General features: G+C 34.8%; 1 protein-coding gene and 1 pseudogene across 1 annotated transcript; both read left to right on the plus strand.

Moving 5' to 3' along the window:
* The first annotated feature begins 2,625 nt into the window (after positions 1 to 2,625).
* Positions 2,626 to 18,326, plus strand: LOC126690314 (peroxidase 3-like; annotated as a pseudogene).
* An 886-nt stretch (positions 18,327 to 19,212) lies between these two features.
* LOC126690315 (heavy metal-associated isoprenylated plant protein 19) lies at positions 19,213 to 19,814 on the plus strand. Its single transcript, XM_050385425.1, has 3 exons — positions 19,213 to 19,251; positions 19,363 to 19,444; positions 19,549 to 19,814. Exons 1-3 carry the CDS (start codon positions 19,213 to 19,215, stop codon positions 19,812 to 19,814), a joined length of 387 nt encoding a protein of 128 aa, XP_050241382.1.
* Positions 19,815 to 26,736: the final 6,922 nt, after the last annotated feature.

The raw sequence follows: 26,736 nt of genomic DNA on the forward strand, positions 1-26,736 counted from the left end.
ATTTCTTTTCGCTGTGCAGGTGCTATTTGGGGCGTGCGAGGACCGTGTGGCTTACTGGTGGTATTTTCAGCATCATCAATGGCAAACTCATGCAACATATGAGAATATATAATTATTTTAAGATGTGATATAATATATAATTTAGTTTCTAAATTTTATTGTAGATAATTTGCTCTCCCTAAAAATTAAAAATTTTCTAAAAGTAATTTATATCTCTCTATTTTAAAAAATATATAATTTTATCATTTTTAGTGTTTTTGATTGATGTTATTCCTTTTTTAATTGGTTTATATTCTCCAAACTATTGTTATTGTGCATTATATTTTCCTAATTTCTTTTGGTGTAGCTAAAATTTTTAAGTTTCAATTTTATCATTCAAATTTCTCATTCTCTTAAGGAAATTATCATAATAATCAAAACTTATCATATAACTACAATTGATATTACTCGTTTCTCAAAAAAAAAAAAATTTTGATATTACTCAAATAATTGATAATACTTTCAACCCAAATCTGTCTTTTCTCATTCTTAAGTACGTACACAAAAGTGGACCGAAATTGATCAAATTGGACCGAACTAGACCGAATGCCATGAGAAAAAAGCCATATGACTGAATTTTAAGAGGGAACCTAAGAAACAGCAATACCTAAGTTTTGTCCAATAGTAAAAGTTACTCAAAAAATTAGACATGGCAAATGGTTGGGTCGGGTCAATCGAGTTGCATGCCAAAATGGACCATATTAAATGGGCTAAAAATGGGTTGGGTCAATTGATTTACGGGTCAGGTCGGGTCAAGTTTACCCATATCTTCACTTTAAAAAAAAAAAGTTTTAAAAACAAATAAATGCCAAATTTATAGAGAGAATGTATCAAAACAATCATCGCACATAATAGTCTGATATCCTTTTTTCTTTTTCTTTTTCTTTTTTCATCAAGTGGGCACCTACTATCATTTGACTATCTGTTCCTAACTTACTATTATACATGTGAAGGAAAAAAAAAGAAAAAAAAAAAAAAAAAAAAAAACATAACAAAAAACCATAAAGCTTTCCATATTCTTGCAATTCCGACAATTTTAAGTATAACTAAAATTCTTTATAGTCATGATAACAAAATTTTCCATGTAATGTTGTTAATAACTTATAGCTAGAATACTTATAATTACAAATTTACAATTTGAGAGAGAGAGAGAGAGAGAGAGAGAGAGAGAGAGAGAGAGAGAGAGAGAGAGAGAGAGAGAGAGGAGTACAAAAAAGTATATATTTTAAATTTATACGCTTCAAATTTAAAGCTCACTAATGATATCATTCTCATAAAAGCCAAAAAAAAAACTAAATGCCGTGGACCATGTTAAGTTATCAGCATTTTTAAGTGCACAAATTCCTGTTGTTATTATACTTTTGTTGTGTTTTGTGCTAATTAGACACTTAGACTTTGTTGGTAATAGTTAGTTACTTAGTCTTAGATTTCTGGCTAGTTGGTACTTGGTATTTAACTTAGTTAGTGTTAGTCTATTAGATAGTTAGTACTTAGTAGTGCAGACATTATAGTAGATGTGTAGAAGTTGTAGTCTTGTAGATGTTTTAGTTTTGCCTTTTGCATTTTTTTTCTTTTCATTTAACTCTTTTTTATTTTTTAATAAATGGGGCACACAACATTGCATTATGCCTTTATGTCAATGTTATGCACCTAGCACCTTGCCATGTAGTTTAAATATTTTTTAGGGAAAAAAGTTTTAAAAAACAAGTTGGGTTACTAGTTAGTTGGGTTGGGTCGACCCAAAAAACAGGTGGGCCTCAGGTTGGCCTGTTTTTTATTCAGGCCAAAAAATTTGGGTTCGAACTAGGTAAAAACGGACAGTTCAAATCTAGTCAGCAAATTTCGACCCATTTTGCCCTATCTACAAAATAATCAATAATAACCCTAAGGAGCCCAAATTGTGAAGGGCTCCCAAATTTTATCTAATCAGATTAGTTCTTTGATTCCCTAAAAAAATGTGTTAATTAAATGAATAAATTAAAGCCCAAATTATAGCCAAAAAATAAGGAAAAAAAACGTAGAGAAAAAATTTGGGGAAAGGAAGCTAATGAATTATGAGAAAAACATACAGTCAGGAGGTGGCGTAAAAGTGTTGATTTACGCCACCAATCAATGTTTGCCATGTCACACATTTAAAGAAAAACCAATACACTCTATCACACACAATTTTAACTTACTCCACACACGTATTAGAGAGCAAAGCTGGAGAAACAGCACCAACACCTAACCCATTCCACCTCCTGCTCTCATCTGACCACTAGAGCTCCACCCCGCCGCGGCGTCGTTCTGGAGCTAGCGCCACCGCACCGAAGTTCAAGGTTTGTTCTGCTCCTTTTTTATTCAATCAAATATTCATTCTTTAACACTATCATCTCTCCCTCACAAACCCAACACAACCAACCCAGCCACAAAACAACCCAGCCACCATCAATGAAGCCTACTGATCAAAACCACAGAAGATCAACACCACTGATCAAACAATCCCAAAACCCAAACAAGCCACACAAAATTCCCAAAACCCACTGATCAAACAAAGAATAAAAAAGGATCAAAGAGCAATTCGAATTCAGATCCGAAGCTCAAGAAATGTCGTGTAAGCATATATACCACTCTGATTGTATACTCCCTTGGCTTTTGATTTGGAATTCTTGCCCAATTTGTCGCCACGAGCTTCCCACTGATACCGAAACCATAGCGGTTGCACTGGTGGAGTCTACGACTGCGGCGGCGGTGGTTCAGAATGGGTCTGAGAACATTGGGTTGACGATTTGGAGGCTTTCCGGAAGTGGGTTTGCGGTGGGGAGTTTTCTGGGCCGAGAGGGAGAATTGGGGAGTGAGAACTTCCGATGGTGTATACAAAAATGGATGGTGGGTTTAACAATGGCGCTGCGGTGAGGCGAGTTGCGTGGTCGATGAGAGCAGGAGGTGGAATGGGTTAGGCGTTGGTGGTGTTTCTTCAGCTTTGCTCTCTAATACGTATGTGCGGAGTAACTTAAATTATGTGTGTTAGAGTGTATTGGTTTTTCTTTAAATGTGTAATGTGGCAAATATTGATTGGTGGCATAAATCAACACTTTTACGCCACCTCCTAACCGTATGTTTTCTCATGAATTATACCCAAAATATAAAAAACAGAAAAGATAAATTCTTTTTGACCTAGAAGCTGAAATCTCTCTCCCTCTCTCTTTCTCTTACAACAAAACATTAAAAAAAAACCGTCAAAAATATGTTAATCTCGCTTGATTTTTTTTTTTTTTTCTTTAATCTCCGCCTTAGCCCCAAATACATAGAGCTGCCCTGTCATTTGGGTTTCCTTTATTTTATTTTGATTTTTTTTTTTTTTTTTTAATGGCGAGATGTAAAAACATTGGTAGATTGGAATTATTAGTTCAAACACTCTACGGAAACAATAGAATAGATTCCCTTGGTTTTTGTATAATAAAAGAGAATTAAAGTTGTGACCAAAATCTTCCCAAGAAAGCATCTTCAAATTTTGTACTTTTGTTTCATGTCGCTGTTGGTATGTTACATATTAGAAGTATGTTTGAATACCGCTTATTTTGTTAAAAATTGAAAATTTATTGCTGAAAACACTATAGCAAAATAATTTTTAAAATACAAAACATTGTAGCAAACTTATTGCTGTGTATTTCAAAAGTTTGCTAGTCCGTGAACAATGCCATAAGACCCAGGATTTAAAAGGCAAAATGCAAAAACGCGTTAGGCAAACGCACGCTAGGTGTTGAACTAGATGAAACGAGGATAGAAAACACTATCACTAGATGTTCCAAAATCTTTTCAATTAGTTTGAACATATATATATATATATATATATATGTGTGTGTGTGTTCAAACTAATTGAAAGTAACCAAAGAGTCTAGAAAGTAATCAAGTTGCAAGACTAGTCAACCTGAAACTCTCTCTTGTGGTGTTAATTAAAGTTTTTACTGTTGCAGGCTTAGCTATTTTCTATCATTGATTAAACATTTAATTGTTTGCCAAAGAAGATGGCCGCTAGCTCTCTATATAAGGATGCAAAGAGTGATAGCATTGCAGTGCAGTATAAACAAAGCACAAAGAAATTCACCCAGAGAGAGAAAGAGATTAATATTAGCTTGAGTTCCTTCTTAATTCATATGATAACAGTGTTTGCAATTCAATAAGCTTGCCATGGAGAACCATTGAGGCAAGATTATTACAGGGAGTGTTGTCCTTATGACAAGGACATTGTCAAGGAGGTCACTTGGAAATATGTCGCACAGGATTTGACTTTGGCGGCCACATTACTGAGGCTACATTTTCATGATTGATTTTTTTAGGGTAATTCATGCATATCTTTCTATATATCTATAGAGATGGGTTCAAGTTACACCTGGTGTAACTCTTTAGAGTTACATCTTTTTTAAACCATTAGATTTTAGTAGATCCAACGGTTAAAAAAAGACCCTCATTAATGCTTATATTCTAATTGATCTCATTTATTATCCCTTATTAAATACATTTCATACCTATCTCTAAACCAAAAAAAAAAAAAAAAAGTCTACGTCTCTCTCTCCTCCATAATCACGTTTTTCTCTACCCTCTCTTTCTCCTCCATTGCTTTTCTCCAACTCAATTCCATTGTCTTTCTCTTGATTCCAACCTGACCACCATACTCCTTGCCTCATTAACATGAACACTCCAGAAATAAAATTTTTCTTTATGTTCAGATGCATCTTTTTCCAAAAGATATTTTCATTAACTACTTCAAAAAATTATGACTACGCCCTTCAATGAGTCATTATTTCTTGATGGTGCATCTAGAAACACCCTTACACAATCACTTGCTTTTAATTTCCAGGCAATAATGATTCTGTGTTTTCTTCTCGTCAGCTTGACAATTTTATGCATTATGTTAAATATTTTTTTTTAGCAACTTTCATCAATCAGAAGAAAAGAGTTAACATATACGTATGTATGACAGTGAGGTTTAATAATTAGATTATATATGATCACTAAATCAGGTTAACAAAATTCTACTTAGTTTTTTCTTGGATTAACATATATATTTATGTTTGGAAAAAGATGAATCTGAACATGAAGAAATTAGAAAGAGAGAGCAGATTATGGAGGAGAGAGACGTAGACTTTTTTTTTGAGTTTAGAGATAGGTATTGAATGCATTAAATAAGAGATAATAAATGAAATCAATTAGAATATTATTATTAATGAGGGTCTTTTTTTGACCGTTGGATCTATTTAAATCCAATGGTTTAAAAAAGATATAACTCTTTAGAGTTACACCAGGTGTAACTTGAACCCATCTCTATTAATATATATATATATATATATATATCATACTCTACTATTAACTCATGATAACATTACACATGCATCTCTTCAATATTTTCCTCCAATTATCACTATTCAATCCACTTAACGTTAACAAAAATGGAATATAATGTTTTGGATATATACAATATCATACTCACAACATATGACTCCAATCCGCCTACGCTACTTGAATTTGTAACATTAGATATTGCCTCCCTTTAAACCATCAGCATTTCATTTACTTTCAACTTTTTAATGTTTTGTTATTTCTGCAATGTTAGGAATACAACTTTTTTAACAGTCTATTTCATAATTTATTAAAGTGATAAGCTATTATTGTTATAATATCACTTTTATATAGACTTATCACTAATATCATTTTTACTACGTACTAATTGTAACATACCATCTCAAATTCTCAATTATTACTATGAAAAAGGTTGTTAAAATTTTATGCCAATATCTGCTCTTTTATTACTTAATCCTCTTTTCCTATCAAGAAATCATCACATGTGATGGACATGCGAACAATAATTTGTAAAAAAAAAAATTAGAAAGTGATCTTGCAAATTTTCTTAATTAATTTTACAAAAGCCTATCGAATGTATATATATTTGACCTTGAAAGTCAAAATGTGTAGAATCCTTCCTATATATCACATTTATTTAAACCATGATACTTAATTTGATAGTATTTCTAAGCATATATGTCTTTTGAATTATATGTTAGGTGATGGGGAAGCAAAAAATGATTACCATCTCTGGCTCGTCCATAAGGGACATTTAGGAAATTCTCAATGATGGAATTTACCCACATATGTTGAAGATCCAGACCACAGTGAGAACAAAACCCTTATTTATCGCTGTAACTTCCTCACAAATGCTTAACTTCCAGCAGCAGTTATAGCGGATAAAATTGAAGGTTATAACTTCTGTAGCCGTTGTGGAGGTTATGTCTGAACTTACTAATTCCCACAAATCTTGGGGAAGTTATTAAGCAATAACCGTTCCGAGACCGTCTATATAAGGACTCGCCTACATCAAATCAGGGTAAGTTTTTTCTAAGAGAACTCTTCTAAAGTTGGAACTTTATTTTCTAGAGCAAAACTAATTTAATCATCAGAGGGTACTTGACCAGTCCATCCCGGTCACCTTTTGATTGTTTGTTCTTCCTTTCAGGTCTTCCAAGCAAGTCATTGTTTTATTGAAGCCCGGAACATTCAGCCTACTGATTCTGTGTAGTATGAGTTGGCGCTGTCTGTGGGAAAGAATATTTGTGTTAGGCAAATTCACCTTTCGACTATATGGTTCGGACAAGATCGAGGGCCACAAGCCCAGGCCACCAAGAGAGTAGGGATACTTCTAGTAATCCCAACTGTGATCGATAGTCAGCACTAGTCACACAACCACCTTCCATCCAACACATACAATCCATGGCAGCCGCCATGGCGGAGTTAACCCGTCAGAACCAAGAGTTTACTAGGGAGATTGGTCCAAGAAGGCAACACCATGAAAGATATGCGAAAGAGCAAGCCCAAGGTCAAGAAGACAGAGGGGAGAGTGCTGAGCCTGAGAACCAATCAAGAGGTACCGCTTCACAAAGGGTGCCACATTTGGAGAGAAAGATGGATCAGATGAGGAAGGCTATGGACGAAATGAGGGAGAACATGAGAAAGGCGAACCCTGTAGACGACTTAGTTCATCGAACAGACTCCCCTTTCATGGCTTCCATCAATAGTCACCCCTTGCCCCCTAAGTTCAAAATGCCTTCCTTGGACTCGTATGACGGAACGCGTGACCCATGTAATCATATTGCAACTTTCAAGACTACAATGCATCTTCAGGGGGTTCCTAACGAAATAATGTGTAAGGCCTTCCCTACCCTACAACCCTTAAAGGACCAGCACGAGTGTGGTTTAGCAAAATACCTCCCAACACGATGAGTTCTTTTGAAGAATTGAGTAAGCTATTTGTCAACAATTTTATCAAAGGACAAAGGCATAAGCACTCCTCGTCCAACCTGTTAACTATAGAGCAAGGGGAAAATGAAAGCTTGCAGTCCTTTATTACTTGCTTCAACAAAGAAGCCCTCACAGTAGACGAGATGGACGACAAGCTGTTATTGGCTGCCTTCCATAATGGAGTCAATTCAGATTTGTTCATCTAGAAGCTCTACAAGCAAGAGCCCTAAACCATGGCTGAACTCGTCCATTCAACCCAGAATTTCATGAATGCGGAAGATGCAATCATAGCCAAGAAGAGGAAGAAGGCAAAACGTATGGAATCAGATCCCCCTTGTCATACTGAACAGGGTCCTCGTCCAAAGAAAGCTCGGACAGGAGAAAAGAAGGATCGAGATAATAGGAAGACGGGCTCGTCCTTAGGAAGAAGTCAGAACTACATGCCCTTAAACGCTCCACTTGATCAAGTACTTATGAAAATCAAAGATGACCTTTCCTTGAAGTGACCAGAGAAAATGAAGGGAGACCCCAACAAGTACAATAAGAATAAATATTGTCGCTTTCATAAAGATCATGGGCACGACACGAACGAGTGTTATGACTTGAAGCAGCAAATAGAGAATCTTATTAGACAAGGAAAATTGAGGCATTTCCTAGGAAGGGTTCATAAAGATGAGAAGTTGAAGGGAAAGATGGAAGAATCATCACGGCTCCCACTTGGAGAAATAAGGGTTATCATGGGAGGGACTTCAACGGGCAGTCTTCCAAGTCAAAGAAGACGTATCTTAAAGTGGTACAGAACGTCCAACTCTCTGGACGGTTACCAAGGATGAGGGGGACAAACGAGCCAACCATTTCATTCATGGACGAGGAAGCTGAAAGAATCCATCATCCACATGACGATACAATTGTCATTACCTTACTCATCGTGGATTACACAACTAGGAGAGTGTTGGTGAATAATGGAAGTTCAGCAGATATATTGTATTACCCTGCCTTCCAGCAGATGAGGCTGGGACGGGATCAACTTCGTCCAGTATTTTCACCATTGATAGGATTTGGAGGAATGAAAGTGCAGCCTATAGACACCATTACATTGCCTGTAGTGGTGGGATCATACCCACAACAGATAACCAAGGAAGTGAATTTCCTTGTGGTGGATTGTTCGTTCTCATACAATGCCATCATTGGAAGGTCAACCTTAAACAGTTAGAAGGTAGTAATATCTACCTACCATCTATCAGTCAAACTCCCTACAAAGTACGGGATAGGACAAGCACAAGGAAATCAGTTGGCAACTAGAGAATGTTATTTAGCCATGTTGGCTTTGGACGAGCACATGCAGAAAATGAGTATTAAGGAAAGAAGGGTTGTTGCAGAGCCCACTGAGTTACTGGAAGACGTTCTTTTGCAAGAAGATGATCCTGAAAAATTCACCAGAATTGGAATAGGCATGAAGGAAAAGATGAAGCAAGACCTCGTCTAGTTTTTTAGGAAGAGTACTAATATTTTTGCATGGAGTCATGAAGACATGCCAAGAATTGACCCAAGTGTAATTACTCATCGATTGAATGTATACCCTTCTTCCAAGCCTATTCGTCAAAAGAAGAGGGTGTTTACTCCTAAGCAAGACAACGCTATCAAGGAAGAGGTCCAGAAGTTGACCACAACGCAATTTATTCGAGAAGTCTATTACTCGGATTAGTTAGCCAATGTGGTGATGGTCAAGAAGGCGAATGGCAAGTGGAGGATATGCGTGGATTTCACTGACTTGAACAAAGCTTGCCCTAAGGATAGTTATCCTTTGCCACGCATTGATCAGTTGGTGGATTCCAGAGCCGGTCATCAATTGCTAAGTTTCATGAACGCTTTCTCGGGATATAATCAAATAAAGATGGATGAGGTAGACCAAGAAAAGATGTCCTTCATTACCAGTCAAGATTTATTTTGCTATAAGGTGATGCATTTTGGCCTGAAGAACGCGGAGGCAACTTATCAAAGGTTGGTAAATCACATGTTCTGTCCATAAATGGGACGGACTGTGGAGGTGTATGTGGACGACATGCTTGTAAAGAGCTTAAACAAAGAAAAACATCTGGAAGACCTCCGAGAGACCTTTGAGAAACTTAGACGATACAGAATAAAGCTAAATCCAAGTAAATGTGTGTTCGGGGTGTCGTTAGGAAAGTTTCTAGGATTTATGGTTTTACAAAAGGGGATTGAAGCGAATCCAGATAAGATCTAAGCCATATTGAACATGGAACCACCAAAGAACATCAAGGAAGTCTAGTCCCTCACTAGAAGAGTTGCAGTTCTGAATAGGTTTATCTTAAAAGCCACTAATAAGTGTTTACCTTTCTTCAAAGTTCTCAGGAAGGCATTCAAATGGATGGACGAGTGTTAAAAGGCCTTCCAAGATCTTAAAAACTATCTCACCATAGCTCCATTAAGTTTTATGAAATTCAATATATGCCCAACATTGATCTCCCAAAGGTACTACAAGTAGGAAGTGAAGAAAATTGGATGACCCCAATAGTATCATACCTGAAGGACGGAAGGCTTCCAGAAGGGAAAGACAAGGCCAGAACGCTCAAGGTCAAATTAGCTAGGTACGTCCTCATGGACGAGGTGCTATACAAGAGAGGTTTTTCTTAGCCTTATCTAAGATATTTAGCTCCAAACGAGGCGAATTATGTATTGAGGGAAGTTCATGAAGGAGTATGTGGTAACCACTCAGGAGCCAGATCACTCGTCCACAAGGTCGTCCGTGGGGGATATTACTGGCCAACTATCCAAGCTGATGCTAAAGCGTATGTAAAGGTCTGCAGTCAATGTCAATGATTCAGCAATTTCCCTAGACAACTTTTAGAATACCTTACCCCAATGATGGCCCCATGGCCTTTTGCACAGTGGGAATTGGATATTTTAGGCCCATTTTCAACTGGAACTAGACAGATGAAATTTTTGGTGGTAGGAATAGATTATTTCACTAAGTGGGTGGAAGCTGAACCCTTAGCGAAAATTACACAACAAAATGTCAAAAATTTCGTCTGGAAGAGTATTGTATGCAGATTTGGGGTACCTAGGGTACTAGTGTCTAACAATGGACGACAATTTGACAACACACCTTTCAAGGACTTTTGTGAGCAATTGGGAATCAAGAATCATTACTCCTCACCCTCCCACCCACAGGCCAATAGACAGGCAGAAATAGCAAACCGATCCTTGTTGAAGATCATCAAGACTCAGCTTGAAGGGGCAAAAAGAGTATGACCAAATGAATTACCGGGTGTTTTGTGGGCTTACAGAACAACAATGAGAACCCCCACGGGAGAAACTCCTTTTAAACTAGCCTATGGAAGTGAGGCAGTCATACCTGCAAAAGTGCACATGGCCAGCCACAGGGTGATGAAGTATCAAGATGAAGAAAACAAAGAACAGCTTTGTCTTAACCTCTATCTTATAGACAATGTGAAAATGGATGCGGAGTAGAGAACAGCAAGGTACAAAAATCTTATGGCAAAGCATTATGATGCCATGGTGAAACCCAGGTGCTTCAACATTGGCGATCTTGTCCTAAAAAGGGTTTCCTTAGCAACAAGAAACTCGACCCATGGGAAGCTGGGGCCAAATTGGGAAGGATCTTATAGGGTTATCAACTACAAGAGGCAAGGATCCTACTACTTGAAAGCCCTGGATGGACAGAGGCTAGAACATCCTTGGAATGTTGAACACAAGGAAATACTATCAATAAAAGGTGACCACGGACGAGTGCTACATACGGGTGAAGTAATGTGTTGTTTTCTCTTGTTTGTTAAGGATGAATAAATGATCGTCCTAAGTTTTAACGAAGAATAATGTTGGCTATCAAACGTATAAACGATTGAAGCTGGAAAAAAAAGAAGCGCCATTCATAGACGAGCCGTACTTGTAAATGGCAAAGGTTAAATATGAAGGGCTTATTTTATTTTAGACGATGTAAGTAAAGAATTGTCCACATGCTCAAGACAAGGTAAAATATCTTCATAAGTGGAAGAACCCCATAACCACGGAAATAGCATGGATGACATAAATAAAATTCATTTAAAAAGCTTATAGCATATTCAAACACAATGAAAGATGAAAATGAAAAACATTCATTCATTCATCCATAAAATTCAAAGAAGGGTAGACGACCACCATCCAAAAACCTTTAGAAGTAAAGTCTAATTGTGCATAAAGCTCATCCATAAACTTGGACGAGAGAATTGTACTTAGATAAATTCAGAAAGAAAAAAGCAAAGCCCAAACAATGAGCATTTCCAACAAGATTAAATAATAAATTTTCAAAGGAAAAAGTAAATTCACTTGGATAAACCACTGGGGGCATTACCTAAAGACTTCGGATCGTCCTGGGTTCGTTATTGGCATCATCCACCACATTGATGTCCTCAGAACTCATCGCAAGCAAGGAACTCTTTGTGGCGAGGGGAATCTTAAAGGTATCAAAGTTCAGGTCAAGAAAAGCCTCATTGGCATCATCACGAAAGTCCTCGTAGCCAGCCGTGTAATGGCTGTCTAGACAATTCTTGTACTCGTCAGACTTCTTAAAAGCTGCAACGGCTTCTCCACAAGCCTTCTCCAAGGACGAAGTGAACTTTGAGACTTGTCCCTCCAGATGGGTAATGCGAGTTTCTTTCTCAATAGCATCTGCTTTAAGTTCCTCAACCTTGTTTTTCAACTTCGCCTCTATTCCTTGCAAACGATTGAGATCTTCAGTCAATCTGATCACCTTCCCCTTTTTCAATAAAACTTCATTGTTCAGCTCTTTGGCCTTCTCCTTAGCCGTCTTGGCTTCCTCACAAAGCTCCTTGGCCTAACAGGATGTTGTGTAAAACTTTGACATGGCCTATGAATGGATGAAGGGAAGTTAGAAATTTTATTTAAAACTTGAAGAAAACAAAAACAAAGACGAATGAAATCTGTATACCTTAAAGAGGTCATGGATGGCAAAACGTTCAAAGTCTTTCACTGACATATTATAACATGAATTTACTTCATTGTCAATAATTATCCCCTTGAACGTCCTCCATGCATAACTCTCGTCCAGCACCAGGTTAGGAGGACGATCAGACAACTCTAAAGGATGAGGCTTGCAAGGAGCTTTGATTGAAGGGGGAGGAGGATCAGTCTGGACGGGTAGAATTGTCTGGACGGGCACCACATTAACCACAGGGTCATCCAAGTCTATCATTAGAGTAAATTTTGGAACCTTGGGGAGAGAGGCCTTGCTAGATTTTTGCTTCTTAGGACCTTGACGACTTGGAAGGTCATCAAGGTCCACTGAACTAGATATGGACTTGGGCTTTCTCTTCCCTGTTTGGGCGGCAGGTTTCTGGACAACTGAGGGCGCAGTAGTGTCTTCATCACCACTTGTAATGGTCTTTTCCCTATTCTCTTTCATGATAGCTATTCCTGCGATAAGGAAAATAAAGTTAAAGAAAAGGGTAAGAAAGAAAAGAATAGACGATATTTACTTCGACGAGTAGTTTCTTCATAACCAAGGTTTTCAGCAGTGGGTATTGGGCCAAGTCCCCAATCAACTAGATGACCAAGGGTCACTAGACTATGGAAGGATCTCCCAGGGAAGGTGCGAACCTGGTCAATGCGATTTAAGTAAAACTTATCCAAATGTGGACGAGCAACAACTGCATCAATAAAGAAAAAATGTTAGACGACTGAAAGTTAGAAAATAAAATTATAATAAAAAAGAGAAAAGAAATGGAATGGAAAGAAGACATACCCTTAGGATGAAGGCGACCTAGAGGGTTGGTAAAAAGAGAGAAGGGGGCATTACTCACATCAACTGGGTCCCCAGCCCAATTTCTACAAATAATAAAAAATTTGGTTTTCCAAAGCCTATCAGACAAGCTACGACCCTTTATCAAACTAAAGTGAGGGCCCCTAGATGAGAACTGGTAAAAACCAACAAATTTTTTTATCTCTGAGGGCTTATAACAGTAGAGGAACTCATCCACTATGATTGGATGGTCCCCTTCCAATGCCTCACGCCATAGCACTTTCATAGCAACTATCGTCCTCCAACCATTAGGGTTGAGCTGGTTAGGTCCAATACCCAACCTGTGGAGAAAACCTCTACGGAAAGAAGTTAAGGGAAACCTAAGACCAACTAAAAGGTAAGAAGTATATACTCCTAAACCAGAAGAAGGAGAACAACACCATTATCCTTCCCTGGGTAGACGAGGCTTAAATTCCTTAGGGATCTGGTATCTATCTACAAGGGTTTTTAACTTAAGCGCGCCTAAAGCGGACGCTACTTCAGGGGCACAAATATAAATCACATTCTCCTCCTCCTCTTTGTCGTCTTGGGAGGAGCTAGGTGGCTCTCTGGACAAGCTAGTCCCAGCTCCAGAAGCCATCCTACGCTACATTTCTTGGAATTCCTCTAAGGGAATACCAAGAACCCCAGACAAATAATGCTCATCTGAGGAGCTATTATCACTACTACTTATGCTACCCTCACCACTCTCATAACTACTTCCATTCCCAGAAGAGACATATTGGTACTCATCTATTGCTCTCTCTAGGCTACTACTAGATGAAGACACAACTGATTGGAAGAAAGATTAAGACGAAAGCCTAAGGATGAGAAGAAATACTTGACGAAACTAGGACGAAGACTAGACGAGGCTCTTGGACGAGATGGCAGAAGAGAAATTATGAGAAAGGTGAAGGAAAAGAGAGAATGTACCTATTTATAGGGCCCAGAGATAGGGTTAGCGAAGCGACGTGAACCATTTAGGAAGTGACATGTGGCAGTTTCTTCGAAAAATGGAATCGACGCAGCGGGCCAACCAACAAAATCAGGACATGTGGCACAATTTAAGCTCGATCAAAATCATAAAGGCACGCATTAAATTCCCACAACATTCTGGGCGACCCTTGGATGAGGGGGCAACTGATGGGGAAGCAAAAAATGATTACTATCTCTGGCTCGTCCATAAGGGTCATCTAGGAGCCAAAGGCTAGGTGTTTAAAGAGGCCGTCCATGAGAAAAGTTCTTGGACGATCATGTGACACTTAGGAAATTCTCAATGATGGAATTTACCCACATATGTTGAAGATCCAGACCACAATGAGAACAAAACCCTTATTTATCGCCATAACTTCCTCACAAATGCTTAACTTCCAGCAGCAGTTGTAGCAGATAAAATTGAAGGTTATAACTTCCACAACCATTTGGAGGTTATGTCTGAACTTACTAATTCCCACAAATCTTGGAGAAGTTATTAAGCAAATAACCATTCCGAGACCCTGTATATAAGGACTCGCCTACATCAAATCGAGGAAGTTTTTTCTAAGAGAACTCCTCTCAAGTTGGAACTTTATTTTCCAAAGCAAAACTAATTTAATCATCGAAGGGTACTTGGCCGGTCCATCCCGGTCGCCTTTTGATTGTTTATTCTTCCTTTCAGGTCTTCCAAGCGAGTCATTGTTTTATTGAAGCCCGAAACATTCAGCCTACTGATTTTGTGCAGTATCATTAGGGTTTTGATGCCTCAGTATTGCTTGACTCTACAACACAAAATACAGCTTTCAAAATCAAACCCTGTAAAAAAAAATTATTCAACATGGTAGACAATATCAAAGCTGAAGTAGAGAAGAAATGCCTTGAAATTGTCTCGTGCTGATATCGTGGCCTTAGCTGCTAGAGACTCAGTTTCATTCCAAGTAAGCTTTGGAAAATTATTTAGTAATCTGGATCAATATTTGGACGCAGTTCCATTTTTATTTATGTACAGCGAAATTATTAAGCTTAATAATAATGTTCTATGGATATGATCACTGCAATATAAGAGATCATTGTGGGAAGTGCCACTGGGAAGAAGAGATGGAACAATATCACATGCTTCGGAAGCCATTGCCAACATCCCTCCACCAACTTCCAATTTTGATCAACTCAAACAAAATTTTGCTAGCAAAGGCCTCAACGTTCCCGATCTTGTAGTTTTATCAAGTAGAACATAGAAAGAAAGAAAAGTTTAAATTAAATATTTGATTATCAAACCTTTGCTTCAAATTGTCTTTATACTTTAAAATATTTTATTTTAATCCAAGGATAAACCCAAGATTTCAAGCTAGGGGAGCTAGAGTACAGTAAAAATAAAAAATAAACAAAAAACTTCAAATAAGCATCTATATAGTATTAACAAACTATCAATCAAGATAAATACACAGAATTATTGTTTCTTAATACATTTAGATGCAATCATTTATCAACAAATGCAAAAAACACAAAACACCATCATTTTTTAATACATTAGAGCATCAGCAGTGGGGCTTGTATATGCCAAATGTTAGGAACATTTGGCATTTAAGCCCCAAAACTGCTCAACAATGGGAAGGCCATATGCAATATGCCAAAAAAATTTTGAGATTTAGCTACAGTACCATCTCAAATGTAAGATGGTACTGTAGCTGAATGGTATAAAAAAATAATTTTTTAATACTCTCATTTCTCTCTCCTCTCTCATTGTAACCTGGTAAATTTCCCTCTCCTCTCTCATTTTTTTCTCTTTCTTTTCTCTCTCTTCCTTCTCTCTCTTTCTTTCTGCTTTCTCTTCTTCTTGCTCTCTCTTCTTCAACAGAATGGAGGCAACGGCGTGGAGGCTCGATCAGAAAAGCTGTGGTGGAGGCATGGAGGTTGTGAGTTTCCGGCGTTTGGGTTGGCGTTTGGCGTTTGGGTCAAAGATGATGATGATGATGACGGGTTTGGGATGAATCCAGATGGCGACGAGCGACCCTCTCTCTCTCGCCATTGCTGCTAGTGAGAACAGATGGGTTTGGGTTTGGTGAGAACAGATGGGTTTGGGTTTGGTGAGAACAGATGGGTTTGATTTTGGATTTTGGATTTTGGGTTTTGATTTTGATTTAGGATTTTGATTTTGATTTTGGATTTTGATTTTGATTTTGGATTTTGATTTTGATTTGGCTGGATTTGGCTGTGTTGTGTTGCCGTTGGATTGTGTGTTTTTTTTTTTTTTTTGGTTCAACTACTGGGGTTTGTGGTTGTGGCCAGTGGGCCGACAGTGAAGGTGGTGGAAGTAGTTGTGGCTGGTGGGCTGACGGTGGGGTGGGTGTCTATGGCTCCGTCGGAGTGGGTTTTGGGTCAGTGGGTTTGCTGCCTGGGTGTTTTTTTTTTTTTTTTTTTTGGGTGTTGACGGTAGATTATGAGTTGCTGGTGCTGGTGGCAGTGGCAATGTCAAGTGTGTAGTGCGGTGATGGTGGTGATTGTGGTTGTTGAACAAAAATAAAGAGAGAGAAAGAATAAATAATGTGTTTTATTGTAAATGATGGTAATTGTGGGATATATTATTTTATTGTGTAGAAATATTATTTTAATGAGTAGAATAGGAAAATAAAAGTTGGGATGTTGGGTATATTGTAAAATGGTATGGTATAATTGATAAAATAGTTTTTTGAGATGGTAAAATAAGATAAGATATGAGATCCAGATGTGGATGCTCTTATAGTGCAATTATATATGCAATCTCAATTTATAGATTTTACTAGTTTTCAATTTATAAATTTATCTAATTTAAAAATATTAGTTATAGCAACATAAGTTAACAATATGGGCTAATGGGCTGATAATCTTCAAGGGGAGAGGTCCGACTATAAAAATGAAAAGATTATACCTAAAAAACACAATAAATATATATATATATATATATATATATATATATATATATATATAGAGGTCAAGGGGGGCCCGGACCCTATGCCCACCCCACCCCCCCTATGTCCATCCCTGCTTCAGTCCATAATTACTTTCAAAATAGTTTTTTTTTTTTAATTTTTTTATATATAAACTATTTTCAAAATAGTTTCAAAACTGGCTCTGTTGTCATTTTATATGGAAAAAACTAATCAATCACAAGCAAAATTTATACTGCATCATCAAAGAGACTTCGATTTTATAAATTCTATGTAAGTATTTTTTATCCATCAAATGATAATAATAACTTATAAGGCCTCAAGTTAATGTTGAAGATCAAATATGTTATAATTTAGCCACGCCCAAAAAAAAAAAAAAAAGTAATAGAAAACTAGAACATCTATTTTTGAATAACTTTTATGAGATTCATATAGGTTTGATTTTTTAACATAGATAGCCTAATTAAGTGCCATGTCTTTGAAAGAAATTTATGAAAATTTCAATCGACCTAGGCTCTAACAGAAAAATGATCATCTTCATTTAAAATGAATTCATTTATAATTTGGATTAAAAAAAATTAAATATAAGTGTATAACATTATTTAAAATTTTGAATGACATGACAATCTATAAATTTTTAGGTTTAAGACATAAATTCTAACTATAAAATGGACTCTCTCATTTTCAAATGAAATACCATGTTCTAACGTTAACTTATTAAAGCCGAAATATTAAATAGAGTTACCGAGTTTCACAGTTCACTTAGCCCAGCTACTCGGCTATCGACTATACCATTATTACTATAATCTTTTCTATTCTTCTTTTTTGTGCTTTTTTTTTTTTTCCCCCTCTCATCTTAATTTAGCCCAAAACTAAAAATTTATCTATTGTTAGCTGGTGCACACACCATTGGAGTTTCTCGTTGCCCTTCTTTCGGCGATAGACTATATAATTTTACGGGAAATGGCTATGGACAGGACCCTTCTCTAAATTCATCGTATGCCGATTACTTGAAAACCAAAAGCAAGAATCTCTCAGACAGCACAACTACAGTACCAATGGACCCTACAAGCTCTGAATTTTTTGATACCCGTTACTACAAAAATTTGCTAGAAAATGAAGGTCTTTTTCAATCAGATGCTGCACTTCTAACTGACGATGGATCTTTAGAAGAAGTCAAAAAATTGCTTTCCTTCGAGTATTTCTTAGAGAAGTTTGCTCACTCTGTGAAGAAGATGGGAGAAATCCAAGTGCTTACAGGAACTGAGGGACAGATAAAAAAAATTGTAGGGTGGTGAACTGAATTCTTGAAAGTTGTTTGATTTAATAACGTGAGAATATGTGTTTTATTTATATGAAGGTTTCTGTTTTCATTTTATCAAATTGTGATGAAGAATTTGTGATCTATTTGAGCACAATGTGAGGCTATAGATTTGTGAGAATAATAATCAAGAGGCTCAATGTTTGTAAGTGTGATTTGAAAAATAAAATTTTTCTTATTCTTAAGAATATCTGAATATGTTCTCTCGAATATAATTTCGTTTTATAAATTTTTGCAAAAGTATTCATTTAAGTGTAAAATTTATAATTCAAGTAATACGATGGCTACAAATATCATACAAACATCAAGTTATTTAAATTCCTCTTTCATGTAAAAGGAATGTCACTTTTACATAGACTCACTGTTTTTTTACATCACTCACAATCAATCACATCAGATAGTTGTTATCAAGAAAAAAAAAATCACATCAAATAGTTGTGAAAATAGGTGTGGAATAGGTTATGATCTTAAAATTTTGAGAAATGCTACATTTACAAAATTTTCATAACAATTTTATAACAAATCCTAAATAGTAAATTACTACTGGTCTCAATTTGAACCCACCAACAAAATTACTAATTTATCCACCAATAACTTTTAATAATAATTGGTCACGTAAAATTTTTTGTAAAAATATTATGAACATCATAGCATTTTTCTACAATTTTTCATCCCAAAAAAAAAAAATGTTTATTTTCCGACCCAACATTTTCGGCACCCTTGTGAATGATTCGCTTCTCTATAACGGTATAACTGCCCAAAAAATCAATAAATTCCTAAATTACCCTTCTCGTTTAAAGCGGTCTCTTTGAACTTTTTCAATTACCATGCATTGGTTTTCTTCTCTATTTCTAACAGTTCCGATGGGAAAGAAAAAGAAAAAAGACGAAGTACCCGATAAGGTTTCTTAAATTATATTTATCATAATATCACCTTTTTTTTTTTTTTTGGAATTTCTATTAAGAATCAAAGTGACAGAATTACATTTTCTTAATTATTTTTCAATGTTTTAGGTTGTTGTTGTCGAATACAAAGTGTCAATGTATTGTAATGCATGTGAAAGAACCGTTGCCAAAGCCATCTCCAAATGTAAAGGTACTCTTTTCTTCAAAACCCATAAATTTTTTTTTTTTTTTTTTTGGTTTTTTTGTTTACGGTATTATTTATTTGTGTGTTTGTTAATTTTATATTTTTGTAAGGGGTGGAGAAATTTACGACAGACATGAAGAAAAACAGGGTTGTGGTGACAGGTCGGATTGATCCACAAAAGATTTTGAAGAAATTAAAGAAGAAAACAGGGAAGAAAGTAGAGATTATAGTTAAGAAGGAAGATGCATCAAAAGAATCTAATGAGGGGGTTTCAAAACTTGATTCTAACCCACCAATTTTGTTTGATTGTTGCAAAGATGACGAATGGTTAATGATGTTTAGCGATGAGAACCCAAATGCATGTTCCATCATGTAGATTAGATATACACGTTTATTACAGGTGTATTGTTTTTTTTTTTTTTATATATATAGTATCACTTAATATACAATTTAAATATTTTTTTTTATTCATTTTCTCATTAGAGTAATGTGAAAATAATGAACCAAAGATTTGATTTGTCTAGAATTTTTCCAGGATATGTCCTCTCTTTTTGCATTGCTTTCCACTTAATTTTGTTTTCTCTGTTGTGCACCCTATTCCATTTCTTTTTAGAATTATTCCATTAAAAAGGGTTATTTTTAATTAATGGCATTCCATGACTGTAATTATAAAAATAAAAAATAAAAAAACAATATCCTGAAATTGTATATTAACTATTTTATTATTTTTTAAGGAGGGGATTCGATTCGAACCAAGTTCTCCTCCAATAAAAAATTAGGTTATACCATAGAATTAGGAAAAAATTCTATATGCTTAATTTATAAAGTAAATTATGCCACATGTTATATTAGACAAAATAGGCCATATGCAGTATGTGAAGTGGACAATAATTTTTTTTTCTTTTTTAATAATTTAATAGTCATAGTGGAGTTTGAGATTTGAAAACTGAATATCTTAATTATAAACATAGAGAATATCAACCAGTTGAGTTACAAAGTTTTTAACAATCGATTCTCCAATCATACATTCCAATAGAAAATACTAAAATAACTTCCAATTTTAAAGTACTTATAAATTGTAATACACAGAAAATTCACTATATTTGCAAGACACCAGGCATAATTTATAATTTAAAAAAAAAATGGAAAGTTTTCATAAAATCACTCAAAAAAATTTCCTGTAGCATATTTAATTGAACTCTTTTTTTTTTTCTTTTTTTTTTTTTTTTGTGAGCATCTTGTCAAATCCGCATCAACACTTTACTGATGTCAAATGCTAAGTAAACCACAAATCATCGTTAGTCTTCTTTTGGTTATGGAAAAGTAAGGCAAGGAAAAGTCAATAATATCTTACTTAGGCTTTTTTCCAACCAAAAAAAATGAATAAAAACATAGCTCAAATCGTTAAGGTCACTTTACCAAAGAGTTCTTCCCATCCACTATAATTTGAAAAAAATTAAGATAGACTAAGCTACAGCTAGCACTCAAGTAAGAGTTTCTTAAAAATTTTATCAAATTTCACCAAATAACTTAGCATATGCTCCACTTGGTAGTCACAAATCCAAAATTACAATTGAGAAGTTAACAAGTTAAACCTCATATTCAAGCAGCACAAGCAAAAACCCTAAGAAAAGAGCATAATTACAAAAAGAAATGCAAAGTCCCTAAAACATCAAAACTAGTCAAAGCTAATAGATCTATTTTGCAAGGAATCAATCAAATACCTTGAATCGGAGAGAGCCTCCTGAACCATTGAAAACAAAGCTAGGGTCTCTCTCTCTATTTGTTTAGATTTTCAGCTCCAACCAAACCATTTATACATTTTGGTTTGCTTGATTTAAAATTTATTATTTATTCTAATTATTTTGATTATATATTAAAATTTTATTTTCAATATAGTAAAAATTACACACCATACACCATGGTTACACCAAATGACTGATTTTATGTATGTGTTACACATTATGATTTTTTTTTTTTTTTTTTTTTTTTTTGATCATGTGACTTGTCAAAATTGTTTAATTTACTAATTATTAATATAATTTCTATTTATTTATATATAATATATAGGATAAATTACATATTTGGTCTCCATCTTATATACTATATTTCAATTTGATCCCTAACTTTTTAATTGTATCAATTTGGTTCCTAACTTTTTAGTACCATGTCAATTTATTCACTGCCGTTATCTTTTAGATGAAAATTAATGACGTGACCAATGGCCAAAATAAAAAATTAGCTTTTGTTGATGTGACAATAAACTAAAATTTTATTTTGGGCGTTTGCTATGTCAACAATTTTCATTCAAAATATAACAGTAAAGACTAAATTGACACGACACTTAAATGGTATGGACCAAATTGTCACAATTAAAAGGTTAGAGACCAAATTGAAATATAGTGTAAAGGATAAGAACCAAATATGTAGTTTACCTCAATTTTTAATTAAACTATGCATTACATTGGAAATTGCAACTTAGGACTTTACTTTTTTATTTTTTATTTTTGGAAATGTTAACGGATGCTTTAAGGGCATTTGTTAGTGAACAATTTTAGGAAAGTTTTTATGGGAAAAGAGAAAAAACAATTACTGTTTTGACATCTTACCTTTTTCTCAACAAAAAAATTTAATGTTTTGACAATTTTTTCAATTTTCCCTAAAAATTGTATAAAAACTTTTATAAAAATAATTTATTAACAATTGTCCTAATGGTAGTCTGATAATAAAGAGCTATAATCAGGAGCGAACGCCATAGGTTAAAACTCTCTCAAAAAAAAAAAAACAATTGTCCTAATGGTATCTATTAACATAATCATTTATATATATATATATATATATATATATATATATATATAACAGGACATTCTATAATGGGGCTTAGGTGACGAATGCAGTTTTGTCACCATATGTCTTTGTTGACGAAATAAAGACATATTGTGAGGAAAGGTTTCATCACCATAACCCACTTTTGTTGTAGGGACATAATTTTGGACTTGAAACTTCCCACATACTTTCCAATGGAGAGAGATGGAGAGAACCATATAGGCCAATCCATAACCATTTTTAATTTATCACTGCCTCATCTCCAAAATAAATAATTTATTTTGGAGATGAGGCAGTGATAAATTAAAGGGCATATAATAAGAAGTAAATGAAATCACGTGATCACATTTCAAATTTGTCTGAAAATTCTGAAGAGTTTTAGACGTTTGGAAATCGAGTTTCAGCCATCCTTATTGGTCTCTCTTTCTGTCACTCGAAAATCGAAATGGTGTTTCAACCGATATAAATTTGGGATTTTCGTATAAGACGCAATTGCTATGGATAAGGTTCAATCTCCAAAACATTGAGACTCAGTACTCACAAGAGGCCATACCTTTATTTTTTTTGGCTTAATGTGGTAGCAAATCAATTGCTCGTGTTTGCCAACAAGATCTTCTTGCAAAATAGTTTTGGATTTTTGCTCCTTTTCTATTGACAATATCAGTACTACTGGTAGGAAGATTCTTCCACCTTATGAATTCCCTCAAGAAGCTAGAAAGTTTGATAGATAAAAGATGCTACCATTTGTCTCTTCTTCTTTTTTCATAATTATTGATGTACTAATACATTATAATTGGAATAACGTCAATTCACATGGGTCTAATCCTAAAACAATTTTTATTAGCATTAGACAATCACAAATTCAAAATATATCATAATTATCATGAAAAAAGAAAATCACAATTTATTATATCATTAATGTAAAAACGATTGTAAAGAATTTTGTGTCCTAACTCCTCCAAGACCCCAATTCTAGAATAAATTCGACTCTCTATCTCATAATTAAGGCTGATATGTGAGTCGTGATGATAGATATATCATAATCAAGGCTAATATGATATATTAGCCTCTCTTTTTTTTTAATACCTTTATAATAAATTTGATCATGATACATCTATCATCAGGAAAATTATTAGGTACTCTCGGAGTACCATAAATGCGTTCTCCCTCCTCTCACATGAATGATGGGTCCTACCATAAATTTAAGGACAAAGTTTAGCTACAAAATTGGTTGTAGCTTAAGGCTACAAACTCACTTAATAAAATAATTATTACAACATATTTTGAAAATCTAACCGTTGAATTGCATGTTCTTTATGCTCTTAATGCAAATATAAAATTTTGTGTCAATCGGATATTATTTATTATATAATCTATAAGCTTATATTTTGTGCATAATTTTAAATTACAAAAACTTGCAATTTAAAAAATATATTGATGACATAGCTATTGATATTTAATTTTCTTGAAATTTTGCAAGCATGGAAGATATAATAAGAAGATGTAATCCAACGGAGGATTTGTCAAAATTCACTTCCAATAAAAAGATATTAAGTAAGTTTGTAGCTTAAGGCTACAACCAATTTTGTAGCTAAACTTTGTCCTAAATTTAATTAATGGGACCCACCATTTATGTGAGAGGAGGGAGTACACATTTATGATACTTCCGGAGTACACAATAATTTCCTCTATCATCATCTCCCACTATTTTCATTTTTGTTTTTGTTTTTGTTTTTGATAAAATCATCTCCCACTCACTAATAAACACGTCGTTATTGGAATGGAAAAGGTCCACTAATTATGTGACACCTTATTTTGTTGGCACTTAGGCTTAAAGATACATGACATGACAATTGACAATGGCCATTGTTTCAACTTTCAATTTCATGACCGTCCCTCCACTCTTTTGTTGCTAACTTGCGATATGTGTGTGTATGTGTCAATGAAAGGATATATCCATGCACGAATGAAATTTGATTTGCATCTAGCCAACCTATCTTGAAATGACCTTTCACTGTCTAAGCAATAAGCAAACACTATCCCTCTATGTCCATATTCATCTAATCCCACCAAAATAGATGGTGGGGTTGGGAGACTCCATATATTGTTGAGGATTATAAACCTTTCAAATCAAAAGTTCTTTTAAATTGAGAACACGTAGTTCCACAAATTTACCATACGTGGCAAATTTGTTAGGTGAATAAAAAATAGTTAATTGTGCAGTCTAATACGTCAAAGTTATGACAAAAAAAAATTATAATTCTAGAAACTGCTATTTAAATTTGGTCATATAAGTGTATGTTTCAATGTGATTTTTTGCTAAAAGCTTTTCTTTTTAATTAAAAAATAATAATCAAAATGCTTATTTGTTTATTAGTTGAAAGTTGGTTAAAGGATAATTTTATGTCTACAAACAATGAAAGTTTAAAAATTGTATGATAAACAAATAAGCTAAAAACTTAAAAGAAAATGTTATTACCAAATAGACACTTATACAGGAATGTCAAGCTTCCATCTATAAAAATAAATAAAATAAAAAGGCAACAGCAACAACCAGCCCCATAAAGCAGTCTTCACATATGGGATCCACACATTTGTGAATCTCTCATGCTATGAGAAGATGGTCTTATGAAATCGTCGGTCTTATGAAACCGCTCCATGAAACACCTCCTTGCAAGTAATGCATTATAAAGTTTCCATTGATCATATAGTACCTCTTTACTCTTTATTGGTTAAGGATCCCAACTCTCCCAGAATCATGTGTAAGACTGTTGCCAATCTCTAAGCAGCAGAGGTATATGACAGTCGCAAAACACCCCAACAGAACTAGTGCACAGAATGCACAAGCTCAAAGACTTAGCTAGCTGTTTGACAAAGATTTCAAATGATTTTTTTCATGTCTTGTTCTAGGTGAGAATTGTCTAGAGCCTATAAGAGAAAATATACGCCTGTTGTATTTGGTGAATACTTTTAAACTTTCTCTCTGTTTTCACTCTTAGACTCTGGCTCTAAATAGAAATTAACCAAATCTTATTAATGCAGTAAGAAAGAATACAAGAAAATAATACATCAACTATACTCTGTTGCATGTATTATGTATACAAGAGTAGAGCTCTGTAACAAACTAAGAAACTGAATCCTAACTAACTACCAATTGCACAATAGAAATGGTTTACACTACAGTTATGGCTTGTTAGGTTCTTAAAGTTTAGAACAATTGACAAATCGTGAACACAAACTTGTCTAGATATAAATCCTAGAGTCTATAGATATTATTAGACAATACTTAAGGTGATACAAGTCAAAATTCAAGAATATACAAGTTGCAAAAAGAAGAGTTCAGAAAATGTCTGGTTCGACCAATCAAAATACAGGTCTGCAGAATTTTAAGTTTGGCCCAACAGCAATTCAAGCCCAAAAAGGATTAGGATTTCAAATCTATTTCTCCTAGTATATAAAAAAAACCCTAAGCACGTTTTTATGAGACTTTTCAGAGAAAGAAGAGTGTATCTCTTTTGTATCTAGGGTTTTATACCCAAAAAACTCTCTCATATCTTCTATTGGTGTTATTCATTGAAAAATCTCAAGATCAAGTGTTATAAAAGTTGCTGCCTTCTCTAGTCATCAAATGTGCTAATGATCTAAACCTTCAACAGTGGTCTTGGAGTCACAAACAGGAGAGTTTGTGTTGTTAAATCTTTGGAGTCTTAAAGTCACAAGTGTGGGTGCTTGTGTTGCAAAGGCCTAATAGAGAAAGAGTCTGTGGATTTGGAACTTACATGTGGTCATGTCAATAAGTTCTACATGTGATAGCAATAGGATGTTAGTGGTCTAAATCTTATTGTAAACTATGATTCTCTATAGTAGATTGTTTTTTACCTTGAGGATAATTAGGTTAAATCCTTCCCAGGTTTTTTACCGATTTGGTTTTCCTGGGTCATCATATCGTTGTGTTATTTACTTTTCCACTACTTTGCATGATATGATTATTTTGTTTTAACCTAGATCTGAATAATAAACTTAAGTATTCATTTGCTTAATTAATTAGATTAAACAATCTAGTTTACATGGATCTAAAAACCTAACATGGCTAATTACAGATAGAATTAAAGGTTGATTAACATGCTCACAGATCCCATTGGCTCAACTAATTAAGTTGATTACGGTTATCGTGGGATTGCTAAATCAAAATGACTTCGTGTTGGAACTTTGAGGCATCTGCCGCTCAGATGAGTTGCTTAAGCGACATTTACCTTGAATGTGAATGTATGGCAATGCAAATATTTGCAATCCACAATTATGAAGCAGTATTTATCGAAGACTTTACTCTTCCAAAATTGACATGACTTTTACTATAGAACACAGAACTAGATTGCCAAACATTTTGTACCTAATTAATTAATTGACCATGCAACAGGCTTCAATTAGCTATGTTTTACACCTTTGATGCTTTTCCAATTAGAGTACCCTGG

The sequence above is a fragment of the Quercus robur genome, chromosome 6 (assembly GCF_932294415.1).
Source record: "Quercus robur chromosome 6, dhQueRobu3.1, whole genome shotgun sequence".
Lineage (NCBI taxonomy): Eukaryota > Viridiplantae > Streptophyta > Magnoliopsida > Fagales > Fagaceae > Quercus > Quercus robur.

Excerpts from the sequence above, each read along its gene's own strand:
- LOC126690315 (XM_050385425.1), top strand. The coding sequence starts at position 19,213 with ATGGGAAAGAAAAAGAAAAAAGACGAAGTACCCGATAAG. Across the intron at positions 19,252-19,362 it reads AAGACGAAGTACCCGATAAG|GTTGTTGTTGTCGAATACAA; the intron begins GTTTCTTAAATT and ends TCAATGTTTTAG. Across the intron at positions 19,445-19,548 it reads AGCCATCTCCAAATGTAAAG|GGGTGGAGAAATTTACGACA; the intron begins GTACTCTTTTCT and ends TATTTTTGTAAG.